A 24,857-nucleotide genomic window follows, 5' to 3' on the forward strand; every position below is an offset into this window, starting at 1 on the left:
TTGTGGATTTCTGTGTATTGGATATAGTTTAATTTCTATGTATTTAATATATAGAGAGGGAGAAGAATTGTTATGGTTGCTATTACTCATCAAAGTGGGGGTCGTGGAGCCAAATTCTGGATTTATTTACCCTATCTTGGAAGATCCTGGTTAGGGAGAGAGGGGTGAGGAAGATGATGAGTGCATTCATGCAGTGCAGCTTGACGACTTTGACATGCTACTGAAATAATTTGAACTCATCTAAGAAGAGAGTCTGGGGAACATTGGCTTAGCTGGTGGGAGAATCTTCGCGCTCTCAGAATGAATGAGCAGAATTGCATTAGCACAGGGAAATGAGGCTGGAAACTAAAAAATAATACTCCTCAAAACCCTAATGGTGGAGAAGTGATACTTAAGGAAAGATTGAAATTGGTAGCTGGGTTATGTTAAAACACATTTTCCTATCTCTGAGTACAAACTGTATTTCACTACTGGCAACTCTGAATTTATTGTGCCCGAACTTGCTAATCACACGATACATACGCTCTTCTTTTTGTAGGCGGCACTCCCCCTATCGCACACTGGAGCCAGTGCGTCCTCCAGTGGTACCAAATGATTACGTACCTAGCCCAACCCGTAATATGGCTCCCTCGCAGCAGAGCCCTGTGAGGACAGCTTCTGTGAATCAAAGAAATCGAACTTACAGGTATTTTCTCTACCTCAGCACAAAATGTGATGGTCATAGTACCATAACTTGTTCAGATAACTTTAGTTCAATTTCTCTCATTTTCCAAGCACTGAGTTCTTTTCCTCACTCCGCTCTCCCAAACCTCATCTGATGCCACCTCTCTCTCCTCATGCTCTGATGCAACTTTGTGCAGTCAGAAAGTTGACGAACAGACATCTCAAAGTGCAAACTTCTCCACAAGATCAGTAGTTACAGTTGACCTGAAAACAAATTATGGACCAGATGTGGGAAATTTCAAGTTGTTTTTTGGTGGAACTTTACAGATGAAAAACTATATACAATAAAAAATTAATATGGGATAGTATATCAAGATATCATTATAAATAAAATTAAATAATCTGTTTAGGAAAACTATGTTTTTATTATAAAAGGTGTTTCTTCAGACAAGCAATTAAACTGGAGTAAAAGAAAGTAATATCATTATGTGTTGAGCCCCATCATTTGTCACTTAAATTTCTGGAGAATTTTTTCTTCTTAATTTCTTTAATACATGCTTGTTAAAATGTGGTCAAAACAAGTTTCTTGAACTCAGCTTTTTCCCCTACTTTATTAAGAAATTCGTATTTGACGTGAGATCTTTTGAATGATCTTTTCGTAGCTATACTCATTTCAGAGCATTTTGGGAAATGTCGGTGTCCTCTCACTGTGTGCAGCACTCATGTCTGGGTGGCCTTTCTGTCTTTAGCAGCAGTGGGAGCAGTGGCGGGAGCCACCCGAGCAGCCGGAGCAGCAGCAGGGAGAACAGCGGGAGTGGCAGTGTGGGCGTGCCCATCGCCGTGCCTACACCCTCTCCCCCCAGCGTCCTGCCAGGTAAAGCGGGGCGAATGGTGCCTCGTCTTCACTTGTCCTTTCTGCATTTGAATTTCCGATGTAATTACAGTGGGCTTTCTTCATAATTAGGATTATTTTTTCCCCTTTAGGGCCCTGTAAATGTCAGGAAATCTTTGTGCATTTGTTACTTTTAACCAAGTGATCTGTGAGTTTATGGTCACACACTTCTCTGTGATTTGGTCTCACGTCTTTGTTGCTGTGGCTCACTTGGTGCTTTGAGGTTTCGGGCACCGTCTTGGTGTGAGTCATATGTTGACTTCCAGCTGGTGTTATGACAGTGCATGGTGCCCAGAGGTGCGGTGCGGACTCAGTGTGAGAATCATGTTGGTAACAAAGGCTTGGACAAATAGAAAAATAGTGTTAACAGTTAAATTTAGTGGACTGTTGGAACTTAATACTCTCTGAAATGCTACCCTTTTTCCTTAGAAACAGAAAAATGTGTTTAAGACACATGAAGTTAAAATTTAGTTTTAAAAGCATGACACAAAAGACATAAGGATAGAATATTTAATTTACTTATCATAGTAACAAATAGATAATACCTTTTTAAAAATCATGAAAAAGAGAGATTTGTGTTTCTCTAAATTATTTTATACCTGATAAGATATATGTGTCTGGAATATATTTTTATTTTCTGATTTATGTAATTCAAAATGGAATACTGTTGTTTTCTTAGTGGCTATCAAGTAAAAAGGAATGCTTTTAATGAATTTAAACATCTGTACATTACCATGAGCATCTTGAATTATTTGCTGGAAACCTAATAATCCTTTAACCTAAGCTTTCTTCTTCTTCTTTTTTTTTTAACACTCTTCTATTCTTTGGTTAGTGAGAAGCACTGTGTGTCTAACATTAGGTTCTCTGTGCCTTTCTGATCCTGCCTGGTGGGACTGCCTCAGTAATGCTCCTCTCCCTCCTCTCCCCCCCAGCCCCTGCTGGCTCTGCTGGTGCTCCTCCCCTTCCTGCTACTTCTGCACCTGCCCCTGCCCCTCCTGCTCCTGCCACTGCCCCTTCCTCCACTGCCCCAGAGGCTGCCGCTGGGGGTGCCCAGGCCCTGGCCGATGGCTTCACTTCTCCAACTCCCCCTGTTGTTTCCTCCGCTCCCCCGACAGGTGAGTATTGCTTATTCCTTGGCAGGCAGATCCAGTCATCTGACTCTTCTCTAACCTGAAACTCTGGCTTTAGGATTTTTGTTTATTTGTGCTTTACATTAAAAAAACACCTAAAGAATAATGTACTAACTAGAAAATGGCACATGACCAAAGAGTAGAATTTCTTGAGGAAATCAGGGTAAAGTTTCCCATACATTTTTCTAATAGAGTAGCACAAAGATACTTTTTTTTTATTGCTTGAATTTCATTTACTAGAGATTTCTGAATTTACTGTGGAGCCGTCTTTGATACAGTTTCCAGAAATTGTCATTAGAAATATTTTTTGTTACAGGTTAGGTCATTAACAAAAAGTCTGTGACAATAATTCTGAGGTATATTTTGTAGAAAATATTTGATATAACAGTTTGTAGGTCTCTTATAACAGAATCTGTCACCTATTATAGCAGCATTGGAAGCACATAGACAATGGACTTAAGAATTTCAGGTTTACTTGTTACTTAAGGTTGACTGGTGTTTTAGTGTTTTAAAATGGCAACCTAAAATCTGTTTTGATGGGGAAGGAGAAAAAGGCTCAATTGCTACAAAATGTATTTGCACAATTGACATTGATGCTGGTTAGTAAACAAGTTTTTGTCTATTATAAAAATGTATATTTGGGCACACATCACCTTAGCTTGTCAATAAAGTACTTCATAGAATATATGTTCAGCTTTGCTGCTTTAACCAGATGTTTCAGTGTTTTAAAAGACATTTAAAAAGTCCATTTTTAAGTGGATTTTGGATAGTGTTCTATGGGATAGCTTCTATTATACCTCTTTTTAAGAGAAGCTTTCTACACTGGGTAAATGTGAACACGAATTGTTCTCTGATCTGCATCCGACGGTTAGAACAGATGAGTGAGTAAATGCAGGAGTCCTGTCATGCTCCTGCCTCAGTGGAGTAAAGGATACATCTTGGAATCTCTTGTAGGCCCAGAAAGGACAAAGCACCCCCACCTGAGAGTCAACATTTTAGTAATTAAATTATAATTTAATAACAGGTGCTGGTTCATAGTCTGCACTGAATAAACATTTGTCGTGTGAGTGAATAATCGTAGCTTTTTTTTTTTAACAAAAAGCAAGGTAAATGCCTTATTAACAATTTATATCAATATAACCTTTTATACAGTTTCTTTGAATCACCAAGTACTTTTTTTCTTTTTGTTAAGGTGTAATTTATGTGCAGTAAAATTCCCCCTTTTTAGTGTGTATTTCTGTGAGTTATGACAAAAATGTGCAGTGATGTAAGCACAACTACAATCAAGGTGTACAACAGTGCCATCACCCCCAGACTTTCCTCCATGCCCCCTTTGTAGTCAGTGCTTCCATCGTAGCCGCTGGCAACCTCTTGATCTGTCACAAGAGTCTCATGTGAGTGGAAGCGTGTGCTCTCTGGCTTTGTGGCACAATGCATTTGAGATGTAGCCATGTCATTGCATGTTTTGTTCTTTTGTTCCTTTTTATTACTGAGTAGTGTTCTGTTACATGGATGTACCACAATTTGTTTATCCCTCTCCCAGTTGAGGGATATTTGGATTATTTACAATTTTTGGTGATTATGAATAAAACTGCTATAACACTCACAGACTTTGAGCACGGGTATTTTTATCATTTGAGTAAATACCTAGGAAGTAGGATTGCTGGGTTGTATGGTAAATGAATGTTTAACTTTTTAAGAAACTGCCGGATTGTTTTCCAAAGTGGCTGTGCAGTTTTGCGCCCTCAGTTGCTCTGCATACTTGTCAGCACTTGGTATTGTCATTATGGTTCTTTTTAATGTAGCCATTCTCTCAGGTCTATAATGGTTTCTCGTGTGATTTTGATTGGCATTTCCCTGATGACTAGTGATGCAGAACATCTTTTCACCTGCTTATTTGCCATTTGTTTAGTTTCTTTGGTAAAATATCTGTTCAAATGTTTTGCATCTCCCACACACTTTTTTAATAGGTTTATTTTTTTATTGAGTTCTTTTATATTCTGAATATATCTTTTATCAATTATATGATTTGCAGATTTTTTTTTCCATTTTGTGGCTTATCTTTTCATTCTCTTAATGATATCTTTTAAAGAGCAGAAGTTTTTCATTTTGATCAAGTCCAGTTCATTTTTTTTTCTTTTATGGATTGTGCTTTTGATGTCATATTTATAAACTCTTTACCTTACACAAGGTCATAAAGATTTTGTCCTGTTTTCTTCTATAAGATTTTAGTTTTAGGTTTTATAGTTAGGTCTATGGTAATTAAAAACTGTAGTTTTGTTTTTCAACTCAAAAATAAATGCCTTATTAATGATATGAATAGAGTCTCTTTTATGTAGTGTCTTTGAATCACTGAGGACTTGGGTGAAATTTTAGACTGGATCTGACTATATAAAATTCATCATGATCTTATCAGATGTCTTTAACTTGATAATCCTAAGTTTGTACTAGTTTGTTACTAAAATGCCAATAATGTGTGTGTATCTGATGATTTGAATGTTAAGATGTGCCTTTATTAGTTTGTATGTTTTTACATTTTTATCATGGTTATAGAGACTTGGCAGTGGGTTATGTGTAATCTTCAATACTCAAGATTTTTCATCAACAGAATTGACTTTTTAGGCTTTGGTACTGTCAGATATAAGAAGATTACATGGTCTAGCAGCCCTTGAGGGCTTTTATAATGTCTTTTATATGAGTCCGTGTGAAGTCTATGTTTGATAAATTTATGGAGTTCCTGAAGACCAATTTTAGTCATGTAACACCATTGTAAAATATGGGTAAGAGGACAAGTTGTCGGTTTTTTCTTTCTTTTTGCCTCTCCCCCTCCCTCCCTTCTTCCCTTGCCCTTTCCCTTCGTCGACCTCCTTCCCCTTGGCCTCTCTGCTCCCCCCCTTCCCTGCTGTGGTCTCTCCTGGGTGCCTCCAGTGCTTGGTTGGTCTGTCGGTCTATAACAGTAGGCCCTTGGCTGAATGATTTTAAGTAGGGGTGGCGTCTGGATAAAATTTAGGAACTGGATTGCATTAAGAAATTGGATGGATTAGGAATGAGTGTCTTCAGTTGGCATTAGCTGTTGAAATACTCTCAGTGAGCAATATATAGTGAAATTGCTGATAAATATGTTCCGTTTCAGGGATCATATTAAAAATAGAATGTATTTTGATTCACTTTTTGTATCTTAGCTTTTTTTCATAATTCTAAATTTCCTAAACTCTAATTGTAAGACACAATAATCTAGCTTTAGAGATGGATGTTGTCAATTGAACAAACGTGTTTGATTTGGAATTATGTCACGTGACCTTTTGCTAAAATACTTTATGTTTTCCTTTAAGCAAATTGCTTCACTACCTTAAATTTACTATTATTATCATTTTGGAATAAGACTGTGTATCAAACATTTTTTCTTTTGCTTTTGTAAATGTTATTCTTATCTTGTTGAGTTTAGTTTTCAATGTTTAGTGCCTGTTTTTTTGGGGAGGAAGTGAGCCATAAATTTTAATTGTGATGATTTGAAACCCTATCAGATTATTAATTTATTAAAATCATAATATTAGTAATCTATGTAGATATAGCTTTTCCAAACCTACTCAGAATTTTATTTATGTGCTGTTCTGCTTTTGCACTTTGATCTGATGTCAGCTGAGCAGTAACTGTCACCTTGCATTCTGTTTGTCAGATGGCAATTAAATTAGCTAAACATTGTTATTTCTAATAATCTTACTGAGATTCAGGCATTGGACCTAAAGTGTATTTCATTGAGATGATTTTCTTTCAATGACAAGTTTATGTTCTGTCCCTTTTCCAGGTCATCCCGTTCAGTTCTACAGCATGAATAGACCTGCCTCTCGCCATACCCCCCCCACTATCGGGGGCTCACTGCCCTATAGACGCCCTCCTTCCATAACGTCACAAACAAGCCTTCAGAATCAGATGAACGGAGGACCTTTTTATAGCCAGAATCCAGGTTAGATTTTCTTTTGCATTCCGTAGAACATCCCTAATTAAAAATCTTCAGTTACAGAGAAAAAAAACCCTTTAATTACAAATCTTTAGTACATAATAGGTGGTTAGTACTATTGTCGAATTAATGGAAGAATGAATACAAGGTTGCTAAGACTGTATCTTCCCGTTCATGTTTTTTTAAAAAAAAAATCAGTACATAGTTTCCATGCAAACTTAAGAGCTTAATTTTTCTGAACAGAATCTTTTTTTGTGTGCTAGTGATTATTTGCTTTTTAAAATAATATTGTGGTGAACAGTATTTTCTTCTTATTTAATTAGATATCTTTGCTCTATGAATAGCAAATAATGAAAATTGAGTGTGCATGAACAGAGTTTATAAGTGGCAATGGAAAAGGGAAATCGCATTTTTGAAGCTCTTTGTGCTGGGCAGTTAATCTATCGTATTTAGTTCTCATACCAAACATGTGATGGGAAAACTGTTATATCCAGATAGAACACTCATCTTTCACGTGCATCATGCATATGGAAAAATTAATCTGGCACTTATTTACTACTATCCATAATCATCATTTTTACTTCTTACCCAGAGAGGTTAAGAGCAAATATTAGACTGACTAATGTGGATGTGCTGTGTCAGCTTACTGTATTTTTCTGGGTTTTTGCCAAGAGGCCGGTAAACCTGTGTGTGATCACCTCTGATATGAGGGGCCAGTCCTTTCCATCTCTGAAAAACCCTGAATTCTATGGAGCTGAAATCAGTGCTGCAGCTACTGCCTTTTGGTGAAACCTTGTTATATCCTTTGGAGTCTTGCAGAACAAATTTTATCCTCCTTCTACACAAATCCTCCTTCTACACAAAAAAACAAATTTAAAGGTTGCTTTTATATTTATTACCTCGTTTGAGTCTTAGAATCATGGGATCATTTTCATCTGTATTTTACAGGTGAGGAAACTGAGGCTGAGGTGATGGTCACGTTAGGGTTTGAACTTAGGTTGTCTGATGTTCTGTCTCTCGTACTCTCCTCCCTCCCTTCAGATTTAACCTCTTAACCTCCCAAGTCTTCTCTTTTGTCGGGGAGGATGGTGCCCACAGAGTAACGTAGAGTGCCTGAGCCTGAGACCTGGTCCGTCTTGTATCCAGTTAGATCCTGGAATAGCACTCAGGACCTGTTTGTTGAATGTCGAGTGAAGCCCTTGTTCCGTGGCTCAAACCGAGTCACTGTTCTGGGTCCCTTTTATCAAGTAAATGCCGTATTTATAGTCTCACCAGTGCACACTGTAGTGGGGTTACCACTTGCCTTAGTTGAAATTTTGATCACACCTAGTGATTTGGCCTTTCCCTTTCTTTTTAACTCATTTTGAGCTTAATTTTCACAAATCTGCCTGTCCTTTTCATGCAATCTGCTTTTAAATCATGTGTCCCAAACCCATATTTGTACAGGTGCTATTTTGTACCTAAATGCATTTTGATTTTTAAATTTTAATTTGTTAGATGTGGCCTGTTTCGTAGTTCTGCTGAAGATAAGCTCTCTCTTGCCCTCTTGGAGGTCTAGGCAATTATATTTTATGGTCCTTACGCCCTTCCTTATCTGTACGGAGAGTTTTAAAAGAATGGTTTCAGCCCAAAATGGGTGGGTTCCATATGAGCTGAGAGATGGTTCACTGCTACAGCTTGAGACCAACTGTGCATGATGCGCACAAAGCACATACAAGGGTATTCCATGCTGTGTACGTGCACACCGAAATATGGGTCTTATGGGAACCTTGTTGGTGGAATTTGTTTGAAGGCTGTTTAAGCACACATTTAAATGTGTTTTAAATACGTATTTCAATACTTCTTTCTTTGTAAATCTGATTTTAACATACTTGAAAGTATCTGTTAAAGTAGAAAGAAGACCGTACTCTATGTAGTGATTTAATGAGAGTCTTTTTCACGCTCACAGAAGTGAAGCAATGACGATTGTCGAGCCTGGAACGTAGCATGCCAGGCAGTTTAGTTGTTGGTTTTTCCTCTGTGCTCCTCTCTGTTAAGTTCTGCCTTTCTTCTCCGGGGATTGGGTAACTTTAAAGAGGGTGACTAACTTTGTTGGTTGATTAATGAGAGTGCTTTTTCTAAACAAAATTTTTTTTAATATATCATGTTCTTTGAAAAGCTCTTTTTGCAAGACTTAACACTTTGCAAACCAGTGTGCTATGGCTATTAGATACGCCTTCATTTTGTTTGCTTTACAATATTATGTTTCTTGTTTTACTCCTCCTGGTCTTACAGTGGTCCCTGTTTTTTCATATTTAAAATGAGAAAATTTGTTGTGCTTTCTCAAGCAGCTGATTCTCTGACTTAGCAAAATGATTGCAAAAGTGTGTTTTATGCACCGACGTTTTACAGCTGGAGGCTTGACATGGATATGTGCTTTTGAAGAAGTGTGCTGACAGGCTGGGATGCGTGCAGATGTGGAGTCAGTGGCATTCTCTGTGAGGTGTAACTCCAGCAGCACTGTTACTGTATTTGAGTTTGAAAGGGCATTATAACATAGCAATTAAAATATGGCACACCAGGTGTCTAGCGCCATGTCCTAGGAGCACAAGAATTGTTTCCTAATGAGATTATTTCAGAAAAAGTCACTTAAAAGAACACTTTGATCAGGGCACAACTGAAACCTTTATGGTTCTTATTATTTCTTAATCTAATCCAGCCAAAGAAATAGGAATTCCAATTAATCATTCCTCTTGTCAGCAGCAAGGAGGGTCGTTGAAACAAATAGGGCTGATCACAAGTGAACAGTGCTGACTTTAAATATAAGTACGAAGCACCTCGAGGGTAGGGAATCTCTCTCTCTGCATATGTGTGTTTGTACATGTACGTTTACATACACAGGCCTAGCTTGGGAAGTGTCTTTGCTCAGGCTGCTGTTATAGAGCACCGCAGACCGAGCAGCTTATAAAACAACAGAAATTGATGTCTCACAGTTCTGGATGCTGGACGTCAGAGGTCAGGGAGCCGACATTCTCGAGTTCTGGCAAGAGCCCTTCTGGGTTGCAGACTGCTGTCTTGTATCCTCACCTGGCAGAAAAAGAGAGCGAGCTCTCTAGGGCCTTTTTCATAAGGACACTAACTCCATTCGTGAGGCTGTACCCTCATGGCCTGCTCATCTCCCTAAGGCCTGCCTCCTGATGCCATTACATTGGGGTTTACAGTGGCAGCATAGGAATTTTGGGGGACATCAACATTCATTCCATAGCAGTGAGGAATAATGTGGTATTTAAGTGCCAAGGCCTTTAGTAGAAGATACTCTACATTTTATTGCTCATATTTTCTTGCAACGAAGACTTAAAAAAAAACCTCTAATTCATACAGTGAAATGTTTGTTCCAAGAAATGTGGCTGTATATAGTTATATGAAGTAGAGGAATTTCTGAGTAAGTATGGTGTTTTATACAGGGGAAATGTCAGGCTTTAAGCCCTGAATGTTTTTTAAAACAGCTAAAAAGAAACAGTGAAAAAACAGTGTTTGGTTGGTGATATTGCAGAAGAGAAGCAGTGCTGTGAATCTCCGGAAGAGTGCAGGGGGCGTGCTTTAGCAAAGTGTAACACAGAGCAGGAACAAGAAGCTGCATTCACATCCTTGTTTCAGGCAATCTTGAGGGTTTCTTAGAGGACGTTTACTCTAGGGAGAACAAAAAGGCAAGGAAACAATGGAAAAGTGTTAAGTAGATTCTCAAGTGACCACTTAAACCAAATAGACCCTTTACACTGATTATTAAACATGTTATGTTTTGAAACTGTAGTCTTTTTTTTTCTTTTCTTTTTTTTTTTTTTTGAGGAAGATTAGCCCTGAGCTAACTACTGCCAATCTGCCTCTTTTTGCTGAGGAAGACGGGCTCTGAGCTAACATCGTGCCCATCTTCCTCTACTTTATATGTGGGACGCCTGCCACAGCATGGCTTGACAAGCGGTGCCGTGTCCGCACCCAGAATCTGAACCAGTGAATCCCGGGCCGAAGAGAAGTGGAACGTGCGCACTTAACCGCTGTGCCACCGGGCTGGCCCCTGAAACCGTAGTGTTAATTTACTACTTTTTCTAGGCATAACGTCATATTGTGATTTTTTTACTTGAAAAGGAATAACAAATAATCCAATTCTTTTAACCCTTCTGAGACTACAGGACTGATAATTATTTGGTAACCATACTCTTTTCCATCAAAAAGCTCAAAAGCTCTCCTTAACTGAGCATGATTAAGTTCACTTTTAAATAGTCCTCGTTCTAAGTTGCTCTCTATGTTTAGAAAATATTTCACTCCTAAAGTAACTTGCTCAGATTATTTCCCTCCCTGGAATGTAAAATATAAGCACTAAATCTGAATGGGCTATCACATATATATGGCCTCTAATGGTGATATTCTCTAATGGCTTGAGAAGTAATATTTAGAATATTTATCTGATTTTCTGTTTATAAAGCTCTAAAAAAAATGTAAAAAAATAAAAGCCTATTTTTTTCCCCTAAAACTCTTTGACTTGGACATTTTAAAACACCAGGCTTCAAAGATTATACTGCAAAGGACTTTGTAAATAACCGGGAAGGTCATGCCTGGGAAGGCTCCGTGTTTCCTCGGCACGGACGCATCCTCTTAAGCTGGGTTTGCTTGCAGAGCCGTTCCCTGTTGAGGCGTCTGCGTGCTGCTGTGTGCACGTCAGCTGTAGTTCTGTTCGTTCTACTTAGGATCTCTGTAAACGCCAGTCACTTGGTGAGCCCGTCTCTTCACGTGAACTTCCGTTTGTGGATTGTGAACGTGATACCGCTGAAGCAAAGTTTGGAGACCTTTCGGTGGTCAAACGAGTCTTGTTCTGTGAGGAATCATCTCAGCTGAAGGAGTGAAAACAAGTTTATAGCTGCTTCCTGCTCTTTTCTAGTCACAAGATGTGTAGGACTAAAACTGAATGTTGCAAACCATTCTTTGCATCAAAATCCTGCTGAAGTTCTCCAAGAATAGTTCATTTTCAGCTCAACTCTAAAGAAGCTAAATCTAGTCTAAAGTAGGGTGTTCTGGTTCACAAGAGTTCTGGCCAGGTGAAATCTTACATGGTCCAGAAGGAAAATGCTGTGGTGTCTGGATTAATTTGGACCGTCACATAAAATTTTTGCCCTGGGCAAAATAAGCTCTATTTGGAACTGAGTTTTTAAACATGCCCTAGACTGGTCTGAAAAACATCTAACTTGTTTTGTTATTAAGTGATTCTGTTTAAGGAGGATCTGGGATTGGTTTTGCCTGGGCTGCTGTGGGTGGACTTCTTAAAACCACTCTGGTTTCAGATTTTCACTTTCAGAACTAGAGAAGAAATAAAACATATTCATCTTAAAAATAATTATAAGGTCAACCTCCCTATAAAAAGGCTGTTTTGAGTTAAGCCCCTGATCATTCTTTTTCAGCTGAGGACTAGGTCATTTTTTACTTGGGTGAGAAACAGTGACTGAAGTAGGAAATCTCCTACTTTTCTGTTACAGAGGCGGTGAGGAAAGGTGCTAATGGAAGAGGGGCGTTTCATCTTTTTGATAGGAACGTAGTTTGATCTCCGCTTTTCTAGTGCCAGTTGCTGTCTGCTGCTGTTGCTCAGTTTTAGCTGCTTTGTTTCTGCTACCTTCTCTGTTCATTGTGCCTCCTTACCCCAAGTTTGGAAAAACAGGGTATTTTGAACATATCAACAATTGTTCCGAGCCTCTGAGAGTGGGAGATGGACACACAACTTAAGGATTTACTACCAAGAAGCATGACTTCAGGGAAAAACCTCCCCAAAAGGTATCTTTTTAAACAAGGTACCAATTTGTGTACTACTCTGTGCCTTAAACCTCAGTGTTCTTCAGGGTGGTCTGCTTAATTCGTCCACACATTCCACGTGTTCTCCCTGCACTCACCCACAGCTTAGCTGTTCTCTCTCCGCTGACAACGACTGACCTGTTCCTCTCGATTTTTCTCACAAACTCAGTCGACACTTTCCAGTTGCCTCCCATGTTTATGCTTAAGTCACCTTTGTAACATCTCATTTATCAGCTCATTACCGCCCCCTGACCGGCCTACTCACCAGTCCGTTTCTTTCCCTGTACTACGTGCTAGAGTTGATGTGGTTAATGGCATTCCTCCTCCCCAGCTAGGAAGGTAAAAACTGAAGAATCATCTTCAGCTGTTGCTCTCCCCTCTGCCCGCTGAACCCGTAGTTACCAGGCCCTCTTTCCACACTGTTCCTGAGTTCTCTCCTCTTCTGTCTGTTTCAACTGCCTTGATTGTTTTTGTGCTAGGCTCTGGATTAGGCTTTCCCCATACGTTATTTTTGTTTTTAACTTTGCAACCATTCTGTAAGGTAGGTTGCGTTACATTATCTCTTTTTCATAACACATTTATGGATTAAGCGCAGAGAAGTCAATTAACTTGCTGTTCCAACGGCAAGGAGACGGTGAGTCAGGCGTTTGACTCTGGGTGACTTTGAAGTCCAGTCTCTTTCACCTGCCATGTAGGCCCTTCCCTAGGCCACACCCCCCTCACCTCCCCAGGTCTTGCGCTTTCTCTCTGGCGTATCTTAGGCGAGCCATGTGGAAACAGTTCCTGTCCTGTGACTGTCATACCGTTTTCACCTTGAAGCTATTGCCCCTCACGTGGTTCTCAGCTTGTCGTTCTCAACCCTTGTCTGCTTGTTGAGCTGATTTTCTTCAAGTAGCTGCTCAGCAGTCGTTTCTTTGTAGCCTCCCTCAGCACCATCCCCACCCCCATCACACGACACCACCACTGCCTCCTCCAGGGAATTGCTGCAAGTATTGTTGGGTTAAGGTTATTATTTTGTCTTTTCTTCCCAACTAGAATGTGATCTCTTTGAGGGCAGTGACTCTTTTTAGTTTTACTAGTCCTAACTGTCATTTGGAGCTAGTAAAGGTGATCTTTCCTCATGAGAAATGCGTACCAAACTTGACACTCCTTCTGAAGGGCACTGTAACTGATGTTAATCCTGGGCAGTTGTTCAGCACGGACCTGGCTTGTTGATGTGTTTACATACGTTAAACATCTGTTGAAGGTTTCCCAGTGCTAGGCAGTGCACCAGGTGTTTGAGGCGGAGGGAACTATGCCTTGGGAGGAGAGGAGGAGCGTCTGAATGAGGCTCACGTTGTTCTGTAGGCTCAGGGAGAAAAGGTGCCTGGCTGGAGCAGGTGGGATGAGTTGGGATTATGAAAAATTGTAATGACACAGCCCAGACTCTGAGAGGGTTCTGATATTGGTCTCCTAGCAGAGTGCTTGCCACTTAGTAGGAAGTCAGTAAATGTTTGTTTAGTTAATGAATGAAGCACCAATTAATTTGCCTGTTAATGAAGTAATGAAAAGTATAAATTTAGGATGTTGGGATGTAATGGTTTTTTCTCTTGTATTGCCGAACACTTAAACTTGTAACCTTCAAGGTAAAGTCCAGAAAACCAAATTATTCCTGGTAATCTGAAGAAATTCTTTATTTGAGAAGACATATTGTTATTGAAATGAAAAGGTCAATTTGCCATTATGTGTTAGATTTGTGTATGTGATAAATGCTTCCTGTTGTAATTTTTTAAAACTTCCTTAAAACTCCCCTGATACTTTGCTTTGTGTGTTAATGCATTATCCTTCAAAAGAGGATCCTTAAGATAGCTTATAAAATGTTTGTGCACAGTGGTTTCCCTCCTTATATGTTCGTTTTATTGTATATCCCTTCCTTTTAATGTAACTCGCCCTTACCCCTTATCCTCCACACCTTTTTTGTTTTTGCAGTATCTCTTGCTCCTCCTCCTCCCTCCATCCTACAGGTAACTCCTCAGTTACCTTTAATGGGATTTGTGGCCAGAGTCCAAGAAAATAGTAAGTTTATGTCTTCTTTATGCTGTAGATCAGATTATAGGCATAAAATGTCATTATATATGATTGGCTGAATAGTAATTCATTCACTAATACTTCAGAAATTTGAATATTATGAACAAGTCACTGCACGAGCAGCTAGTGTGGATGATAAAATAATCAAGATGAAGTTCTCTACTTTCAGACAACTTAAAATCTGGCAGTGAAGATAAGACAGATACAAAATAAGCCACACATAAGAAGGAAGATCACATCTAACTGAGGGGATGCTCTAATCACCAGATGGGCCATCTTTTTCACTGGGTTGCTTAGACAAGCAGTAGTTTAGTTTCTTATCACTGGAGTTTTAGGGTTTTGTTGCTGACCTGACAATCTTTCTCCAGTCCTGTGATTCCAGGTGGGAAAATGGACATGCCATGGTAGGTCCCAGGGCACCAAATTGCTAGTCTGTCTCCCAGGAGACCTCATAGATTGGCAATGAATTTATATTGGCCTGTGGTCTGGGGTTGAGCTATGTAGGATCAGATAACTGATTTTTTTTGACACATTGAGTCTTCTCCTAGGGAAGCATTAATAAGGAAGCTCAGGAGACTGATGTCCTCAAAGCAGGAGGCCTGATCAACCTTCAGTGAGGAATTGCTGTTCCAGAGGCCAGTGAACATTGTCTTTATGGTAGATGAATTCGCTTCTTGTCAGCAGTCTACATGAGGACCCACATCACAATTATAAGGTTGCATGATGGGCATGGAATCTGAACTCAGGCATCACCTTAGTGACAGATTTGATGTCATCAGGCTGTAGTACCCAGTGTATGCATCTCATAGCAGGGCCACTGGGACAGAAGTGTTTGCAGTCTGTTCTTAGGATGCCTGCCCCTTTGGAGGTGGCATTGCCGGCACTACAATGTGAGCTCTGTGAGAGCAGGGCCTTTTGCATGTGTTGCTCTCGGGCTGTTTCCTCAGCACTCAGAAAGCCTCTGGCATGTAGCGGACGCTTTAGTTCCTCCTTATTTTTGCTTCCATAGCTGACGGAATGCCCCCTCTTTATTGACGCATTTCTGTCTTGTATTTTACTGGTTATACTCCAGTCTTTCTGGCCTGACGGCTCAGTGTCTCTTCCAGATGCCTTTGCATCTTGACTTGCTAATTTCTGAAAATAGTTGATTTTACTTCTGTTTATTGGAAGGTACCCCATGAGCACCTCTTGTGTTTACCACAGTGTGGTTGCCTTTTGAGGTGTTCTTTTCTCATTTCTTCCCATAGTCATTTATACTTCTCACCTACAAAATGCATAAAAATAAGAAACTTTCTATATGAGGTGAGCTATGGCTGATTTTACAGACACAGCAGGACTTACACATTCAGATGAATGTTGTCCTCTGAAACATCCACCTTGGAAAGACGTATACTTATCTTATGGAATTATCTTCCTAGCTCTTGCGTACATGATTTTGAAGACACATACGCTGTGGTTGCAGATCTGTGCTCTGCGTTATGTTTTATGTTTGGAGAAGTCTGGAATGAGCTGGATCCTGCTGCACTGGGCTCCCTAGTGTGGCCGTGACCCTGCTCTTCTTCTTCGACCCCTCTGGAGAGAGTCTGGGTGTCACAGGGCCTCCCTGCTGAGTCCTCTCCAGCTTCCTCATGCCTCTTTCTGCTGGACTCTGCTCAGTTCTTTGAAGGTGTCCTGCTTCCCTACCTTTGTATTTATTTTTTTCTTTACAGCTGTTATGATATATCACCCCTGCCCTATCCCATCCCTGGCCGTTAACTCTTCCTCATCCTTCAGATTTCAGGAGGCCTTTCCTGACCCACGTAAGAGGTTTTCTCTGCTGCTCTGTTCTCCATAATGGCTTAAAGCACTTACTGCACTTAATTATAAATGAAAGTTTGGTTGTGCATGTCTCCATGACTTGTGCCCACTGCTCTGTTCCCAGCGCTGAGCATAGTAGCTAGCCATCATAGGCTTTCAGTTGATGTTTGTCGAATGAATAATAATGAAACTTGACTTTAAAGTTATTGAATTGATCTCATCCCATAGTAGGGTAGCTTTAAGATAATAGGCATTGGAGTTCAAATTCCTGCTCTTCCACTTCCTTACTGTAGGACTACTTAATCTTGGAAAGCCAGTTTCCACATCCATAAAGTGAGGATTAAAAACACTACCCCCCCAAGATAAAGATGAAACGAAGTAACGTATTGTAGAAGTGCCAGCTGAGTAACTGGAACATTTTAAGTAAAAAATGGTAGCTTATCAAAATAAGTCAGACAGAGAACGACAAACAGCATATGATTTCGCTTGTATGTGGAAGATAAACACATGGGTGAGGAGAACAGATTAGTGGTTACCAGAAGGGAAGGGGGTGGGGGGGCGTGAAAGGGCTAAGGGGCACATGTGTGTGGTGACAGACAAAAACTAGACTTGGTGGTGAACATGACGCAGTCTGTACAGAAATGGAAATATACTAACGTACACCTGAAATTTACACAGTGTTAAAAGCCAGTATGACCTCAATAGAAAAAAAGTTAGAAAAAATGGTAGTTTATGTTAGTCTTATTAAATTGACTCTGAGGCAGTTATAAGAAAAGGTAAAAATGAACGTTGGCAACATCTTTGAGTAATTTTGAAGTGTAATTTCTCAAGGTGATTGTTTTGGAAGACAGTTTGCTTTTGTGCGATTCTTTAAAGTCAGTCTCTTTACCTTATAAATGGAAACAGGATGCATTGTGGATTCTTACCCCAACCATATGTAATTTGTCATAAAGTATATGCTGGAATCACATATCTGTATCTTTTGTATATTTAAAAAACCCATTAGGACTAAAAATTATTTTGAATGAGTAAAGTTTTGAAGTTCATGTAGTAGCTGAGTTGGTAAGTACACAGTGGCACAGCAGAGGAGAAGAATCCTGGGAGAGCAGAGAGTATGATGGAGATACGGCTGGTCCTCACCAGGCGCCAGAATCTTCTAAAATCCACTTGATTCAATCAGTAGGCTTAGATACTAAATAGAAGATAAACAGGATTGCTCAGAGAATTTCACGGAAATATAAGAATTAATGCTACTCATTAAAATTGGGCTCTGTTGAGCTGTGCTCAAGTATGTACCAAGCATTTTGAAGGCCTTGAGTTCCCTTGAGTTTGGAGATAATGTTTTAGTTATTACTATATGCTCGTCACTGAGCTATGGAAGCAGATCTCTATAAGGAGACATTTTAAATATTTTAAATCACCTTGGATATTTAGCCTGAAGAAATTCTGGATCATAGATTAGTCTGAATTAGTTGAAATTCTGTATATATTAAAAAAACACACACAAACATCTCACCCATCTCACCCTGCTAATTTGGTAAAATGGTATTTAAAAAAAAAAAATCATTGAGGAATGTAGCTGATTACTAAAATTTAACTATTCACTATTAAATATGGTTATAAATTCCAAATTATTAATATTTCTGATAAGCACTCCTCCTTGGATATAATGTAAAGCTACATTGTACTGATCTCTTTGAAAAAAAGGATCATGTGTTAGCATAAACGGGTTCCGAGGCTCAGTTGATAATTATTATTTTGGCTAGACCCCTTTCAGCATCCATCAGCACTAACCCAAGGGGAGGAGAAAGTCATGCTTGGAGATCAGCATCAGTATAGCTGGTGAGGAGACTGCTCTTGCCCACTTGTTTTTTGAAAGATTATTATTTTCAAGTCTAGGTTCATAGTCCATGAACATGGAAGCTCAGATAGGAAGTATTGACCTTTGCATAATGTGTAGTTTTGTTATCAGCTTGATACATTCTTAGTTTCAGATACGCCACCTCCACCACCACCTGTGGAAGAACCAGTCTTTGATGAGTCCCCCCCACCCCCTCCCCCCCCAGAAGATTACGAAGAGGAGGAAGCAGCCGTGGTGGAGTATAGCGATCCTTACGCCGAAGAGGACCCGCCGTGGGCTCCACGGTCTTACTTGGAAAAGGGTAAGTTCAGAGAGAGATCTGGAGGGGTGGGAAGAAACCTCTGCATAGAATGAAATTTACTGGTACTAAAGAGAGTCTCATTTATTTTTTACTAACTAGTAAAGTTTTCGTTGTATAACCTGTATGTTTTAATGAATGTTTCTCTAAGACAAAAATTTAAAAGATAGGGTTTTTCTGGAATGCCCCAAAAAGAGGAGGATTTTTCCAGATTATTAGTTATTCCTACCTGCATGCTTTAAAGCATCTTTTGTGGCATCTCATATCAGATATTTCAGTTTAAGTATCTCCACATAACTTTCTTCCAAAGAATAATGGTTTCTCAGTTTCTTTGCAAAGTAGTATTGGGCCTTTCTTTTAGTGAAAAGTTCCTCTTAATATCTGAGCTAACTGTGACGGCACTTTCGGGATGCAGCCCTCCAAATCTCATCAGGCCCTATCAGCTCAGAAAGAATGTGTGCTGCCTCGAAGGACGTTTTTGTTACAGAAGTAAAAGCTATTACCTCACTGGATTTCAAACCAGAGCACATGTAGGAATCACCTGGGAGCTTTTCTTTTTTTTAAACAAAGAAGGAATCACCTTCTGGCCAAGGTGGAGCAACAGTAATCAGGTTTACCCTCCCACATAAAACAGTTGGGAATGAATCCAGAAAAAAATATTAAAAAAATGGCTTTCAGACATTGAACAACAGGCAGTGGTGGACTCTGACCCCAAAGGGAAGGAACTCAAACGCTGTGAGCCTTGACTGTGCAAGCTTGCTGCCTGAAGGAGTTTCCAGGCCACAGTGCAAGGAGGTGGAACCCAGACTGAAGCTGGAGGTCTCCCTGCCTAGAGAAGATCGAGAGCAGAGTTTTGGGAGGCCACAGAGAAGAGGCAGTGACATAAAGACAGAGGCCAGAGCTCTGAGATCTCCAGGAGGGTCCCCTCACGTCCTTGACTGAGTGCTGACTTGACATGTGTGTGAAGAAACTACCTGAGACTGAGAAATAAGAACCAGAAGGAGCAGGCAGGGGGCCGGCCTGGTGGTGCAGCGGTTAAGTTCTCACATTTGGCTTCTTGGCGGCCTGGGGTTCGCCAATTTGGATCCCGGGTGTGGACATGGCACGGCTTGGCAAAAGCCATGCTGTAGTGTAGGCATCCCACATATAAAGTAGAGGAAGATGGGCATGGATGTTAGCTCATGGCCAGTCTTCCTCAGCAAAAAGAGGAGGATTGGCAGTAGTTAGCTCAGGGCTAATCTTCCTGAAAAAAAAAAAAAAGAAAAAAAACCCCAGAAAAGTTCTTGGAAATGACAGGCCTGGGAATAGTTCATGTTCCCACAGCAGCTGGAGTCGAAAGGCCTTGTAAAGCACGAGGCATTGAGAAGAGGCCTCACAAGTGTGTCCTCTTAGTAGTGGGGCCAAGTTAGCCCCTAGAGACTGCAGTTTGCGCTGGACTGCCTAACGGACCCTCAAATGGAAACCTTGAAAGCATCCAACTCATCTCAAGTAGCTTCCCTGAGCAGGGGGACAAAGTCCAGCATTGTTCAGAGGAGGCGGCAGAATCCAGTGTACCACAAAGGAAGACTCGTGTCTAGTGTCCAGTGTCCAATCAGTAAATACAAGGCATGTAAAAGGTGGGAAAATATAACTCATAACTAAAAAAAAAGAGTCGATAGAAACAGACCCAGAAGTGACCAAGATGATGGAATTGCCAGACAGGGGTGTTATACAGCTGTTAGAAATGCCACAGATGTCCAAGAAGGTAAAGGGAAACATGGATGTGAGAGGGAAGTAGAAGATAGTTTTTGAAAAGAGAGAAAGGGAAGCCCACATAGAATTTCTGGAGATGAAAAATGCAATATCTGAAGTCACACTTCAGAAGAAAAGACGAGCAATCTTTTTTTTTTTTTTGAGGAAGATTAGCCCTGAGCTAACATCTGCTGCCAATCCTCTTTTTGCTGAGGAAGACTGGCCCTGAGCTAACATCGGTGTCCATCCTCCTCTACTTTATATGTGGGATGCCTGCCACAGCATGGCTTGCCAAGTGGTGCCATGTCCACACCTGGGATCCAAACTGGTGAGCTCTGGGCCGCCGAAGTGGAACGTGCGCACCAGTGGGCCAGCCCAAGACCAGCAATCTTGATGGTATGACAATAGCAACTGTTCAGAATGAGGCACAGACAAAAACCAAAACCAGAGCAACAGGTAATGTGGGACAATATCAAATAATCTTCATTTGCAGAATATATGATCTTGTATGTAGGAAATCCTAAGGAATCTACAAAGCTTAGCAAGATTGTAGGTTGCAAAGTTGATGTGCAGAATTAATTGTGTTATCATATAGTAGCAACAAACAATTGGAGATTGACCTTTACAAAACAGTACCTTTTGTAATAATGTCGAAACCATGAAATACTTAGGGATAAATTTAATAAAATATATGCAACCTGAATGATGAAAACTGTGAAACATTAAGAGAAATTAGTAAAGGAGTGACGTCAGCAAAATGGTGGTGTGAGCTGACCCGGGACTCTCTCCCCTCCAAACTACAACCAAAACCCAGAAGAACTGAATTTCAACCAATAACTCTAATAATACAGAGATCGTCAGAGACCCACGGCAGCAAAACGACAGAGGGCGGAGAGGCTGGAGCCCCCCCTTGGAGGAGCTGGAATGGGGTAAGAGAGAACTTCGCTCTCTCCCCTAGAGACGGGAGGTGCAGGTGAGGGAAGGAGCGGGGGAGGGGCCAAGCGTCTGGGGATTGTCCAGGACTCCCACCGCCAGTGCAGCAGAAACCCGCTAACGGGGGAAAGCTTCTGTGTGGGGACCCCATCAAGCCAGCACCCCGGGAGACCAGAGAGCAAGTGTTGAACAGACTCCAGGTCGGCGTGTGAGAGAAAGTGCCCCTCCTCCCTCAACCCGCCTTGCGGGCCACCATGGCGGCTGAGGGCAGAGGGCTCAGAATGCATGCCTCTCGACCCGCATCTTGTGGCGACAGGCTGTAACTGCAACCGAATAACAGCATCATGCGCAAAAACCACTCCTCTACCATCCAGCAATTTATAAAAGCTCCAGACCAGAAGGAAAACCATAAAAACACAGAATTAAGTCCTGAGGACTTGGAAATAGGTAAACTAAGTGAAAATGAGTTCAGAGTAGCTATCATCAAAAAACTCAATGAGGTAAAGGGAAATGTAGAGAAACAAGTCAATGAGTTCTGGAGTAACTTCACAAAAGAGATTGAAACTATAAAGAAGAATCAATCAGAAATACTGGAGATGAAAAATACAATGGATCAGATAAAACAGAATACGGACTCCCTGAATGCACATGTAGACACCATAGAGGAGCAAATTAGCATAATCGAAGATAGACAGGCTGAATGGCTCCAGACAGAGGAAGAAAGAGAACTAAGAATTTAAAAAAATGAAAATAATCTCCGAGAAATAGCTGATTCATTGAGGAAATCCAATTTAAGAATTATCAGAATCCCGGAGGGCGTGGAAAAGGAAAATGGAGCAGAAAGTGTGCTTAACGAAATTATAGAAGAGAACTTCCCAATTCTAGGGATTGAGGGAGAAATGTGTGTGGAGGAAGCTTTCAGATCTCCTAGATTTGTCAATGTAAAAAGACCTACTGCAAGGCATATAGTAGTAAAAATGGCAAAAATGAATGACAAAGAAAGAATACTCAGGGCAGCAAGACGGAAGAAATTAACCTACAAAGGAACCCTCATCAGACTTTCAGCGGATTTCTCTACAGAAACCTTACAAGCTAGGAGAGAATGGAATGACATTTTCAAAACTTTAAAAGATAAAAGTCTTCAGCCAAGAATACTCTATCCAGCAAAAATATCCTTCAGATATGAGGGAGAAATTAAATCTTTTCCAGACAAACAAAAGTTAAGGGAATTTGTAACCAAAAGCCCTCCACTACAAGAAATCCTCAAGAAGGCTCTCATGCCTGAAAAAAGAAAAAAAGGGAGAAAGTGGTCACAAACCACAGAGTAGGGAGACACATAGATAGAACCAGAATAGGATAGCAAATATTCAACTATGGCATTAGGATAAAGGGAAGGAAACCACCAAAGCAAAGATGATCTTATCACTCTAACCACAAACTCATAATACGAGTTGGAATAAGAGATGAATATAATAATTTAGAAGGGGAAGAGGAAAGGGACTAAATCAGTCTAGGCCAAGGAAGTAAGAGACTACCAGAAAATGGACTATATTATACACGAGATTCTAAATACAAACTTCAGGGTAGCCACTAAACTAAAAAACAGAACAGAGACACAAAACATAAATAAGGAAAAATTTAAGAAACCCAGCATAAGAAATTGCAAAAGTCAATGGGTAGGCTAAAACACACAGGACGAGAAACAAAGAAAACACAGGAAAACCGGAAAACGAGCAACAGAATGACAGCATTAAGCCCTCATGCGTCAATACTCACCCTCAATGTAAATGGACTGAACTCTCCAATAAAAAGACACAGAGTGGCAAAATGGATTAAAGAACAAGATCCAACAATTTGTTGCCTCCAGGAAACACGCCTCAGCCCCAAGGACAGGAAGACAATACTTCAAGCTAATAGCAAACAAAAGACAGCAGGTGTCACAATACTTAAATCAGACAAAACGGATTTCAAAATAAGGCAGGTAAAGAGAGACACAGAGGGACAATATATAATGATCAAAGGGACATTTCATTAAGAAGAAATAATGCTTATAAATATCTATGCACCCAACACAGGAGCACCAAAGTTCATAAAGCAACTATTAACAGATTTAAAGGAAAAGGTAAAAACAACACAATAATAGTAGGGGACCTCAACACCCCACTCACATCAATGGACAGATCATCCAGACAGAAAATCAACAAGGAAATAGTGGAGCTAAATGAAAAGCTAAAACAATTGGACTTAATAGACATATATAGAACACTTCATCCAAAAACAGCAGAATACACATTCTTCTTAAGTGCACATGGAACATTCTCAAGGATAGACCATATGTTGGGAAACAAGCCTCTACAAATTTAAAAAAATTGAAATACTAACAAGCATCTTCTCCAATCATAATGCTGTAAGGCTATAAATTAATTACAAGAAAAAAGCTGAGAAAGGCACAAGGATGTGGAGACTAAACAATACGTTATTGAACAAGCAATGGATCATTGAAGAAATTAAAGAAGAAATCAAAAAATACCTGGAGACAAATGAAAATGATAACATGCCATACCAACTCACATGGGATACAGCAAAAGCTGTATTAAGAGGAAAATTCATTGCAATACAGACACGTCTTAACAAATAAGAAAAATCCCGAATAAACTATCTTAAACTACACCTAACTGAATTAGAGAAAGAAGAACAAACAAAGCCCAAAGTCACCAGAAGGAGAGAAATAATAAAAATCAGAGCAGAAATAAATGCTATTGAAATGAAAAAGGCAGTAGAAAGGATCAGTGAAACAAAGAGCTGGTTCTTTGAGACGATAAATAAAATTGACAGACCCCTAGCCAGACTTACAAAGAAAAAAAGGGAGAAAGCTCAAATAAACAGAATCAGAAATGAAAGAGGAGAAATAACAACAGATTCCGCAGAAGTACAACGGATTATAAGAGAATACTATGAAAAACTACATGCCAACAAAATGGATATCCTAGAGGAAATGGATAAATTCTTGGACTCCTACAGTCTCCCAAAGCTCACTCAAGAAGAAGCAGACAACTTGAACAGACCAATAACAAGGAAAGAGATTGAAACAGCAATCAAAAACATCCCAAAGAATAAAACCCCAGGACCAGATGGCTTTCCTGGGGAATTCTACCAAACTTTCCGAGAGGATTTAATACCTATCCTTTTCAAGCTATTCCGAAAAATTAGGGAGGATGGAACACTTCCTAACACATTCTATGAGGCCAACATCATGCTGATACCAAAGCCTGACAAGGACACCACGAAAAAAGAGAACTACAGGCCAATATTGCTGATGAACATAGATGCAGAAATTCTAAACAAAATTTTGGCAACCAGAATTCAGCAATTCATCAAAAGGATCATACATCATGATCAAGTGGGATTCATACCAGGGACACAGGGATGGTTCAACATCACAAATCACTCAATGTGATACACCACATCAACAAACTGAGGAATAAAAACCACATGATCATCTCAATAGATGCGGAGAAAGCATTTGACAAGATCCAACAGCCATTTATGATAAAAACTCTGAACAAAATGGGCATAGAAGGGAACTACCTCAACATAATAAAGGCCATAGATGACAAACCCACAGCCAACATCATACTCAATGGGCAAAAACTGACCACCATCCCCCTGAAAACAGGAACGAGATAAGGATGCCCTCTGTCACCACTCTTATT

General features: G+C 40.1%; 2 protein-coding genes across 47 annotated transcripts in view; one reads left to right on the top strand and one right to left on the bottom strand.

The window, feature by feature from the left end:
* Positions 1 to 24,857, top strand: part of ABI2 (abl interactor 2) — a 128,054-nt gene that overhangs the window by 81,570 nt on the left and 21,627 nt on the right. For 6 of the 45 annotated variants that reach the window (XM_070580815.1, XM_070580805.1, XM_070580807.1 and 3 more), the window contains 6 exons: positions 539 to 685; positions 1,413 to 1,537; positions 2,488 to 2,670; positions 6,491 to 6,649; positions 14,426 to 14,512; positions 18,310 to 18,483. In XM_070580815.1, the coding sequence (XP_070436916.1) occupies positions 539 to 685; positions 1,413 to 1,537; positions 2,488 to 2,670; positions 6,491 to 6,649; positions 14,426 to 14,512; positions 18,310 to 18,483 (875 nt within the window). The remainder of the gene's footprint in view (positions 1 to 538; positions 686 to 1,412; positions 1,538 to 2,487; positions 2,671 to 6,490; positions 6,650 to 14,425; positions 14,513 to 18,309; positions 18,484 to 24,857) is intronic. The other 39 variants (XM_070580821.1, XM_070580824.1, XM_070580850.1 and 36 more) reach the window with 15 other exon arrangements.
* The window catches only part of RAPH1 (Ras association (RalGDS/AF-6) and pleckstrin homology domains 1), a 116,121-nt gene continuing 101,187 nt past the window's right edge, over positions 9,924 to 24,857 (bottom strand). Inside the window, exons 15-16 of one of the 2 annotated variants that reach the window (XM_070580803.1) lie at positions 17,462 to 17,513; positions 9,924 to 10,312 (exon numbers count right to left, since the gene is read on the bottom strand). In XM_070580803.1, the coding sequence (XP_070436904.1) occupies positions 17,478 to 17,513 (36 nt within the window). In that variant the 3' untranslated portion in view covers positions 9,924 to 10,312; positions 17,462 to 17,477. The remainder of the gene's footprint in view (positions 10,313 to 17,461; positions 17,514 to 24,857) is intronic. The other variant, XM_070580801.1, reaches the window with a different exon arrangement.

This window comes from Equus przewalskii, chromosome 17 (assembly GCF_037783145.1).
Source record: "Equus przewalskii isolate Varuska chromosome 17, EquPr2, whole genome shotgun sequence".
NCBI classification, from domain to species: Eukaryota; Metazoa; Chordata; class Mammalia; order Perissodactyla; family Equidae; genus Equus; species Equus przewalskii.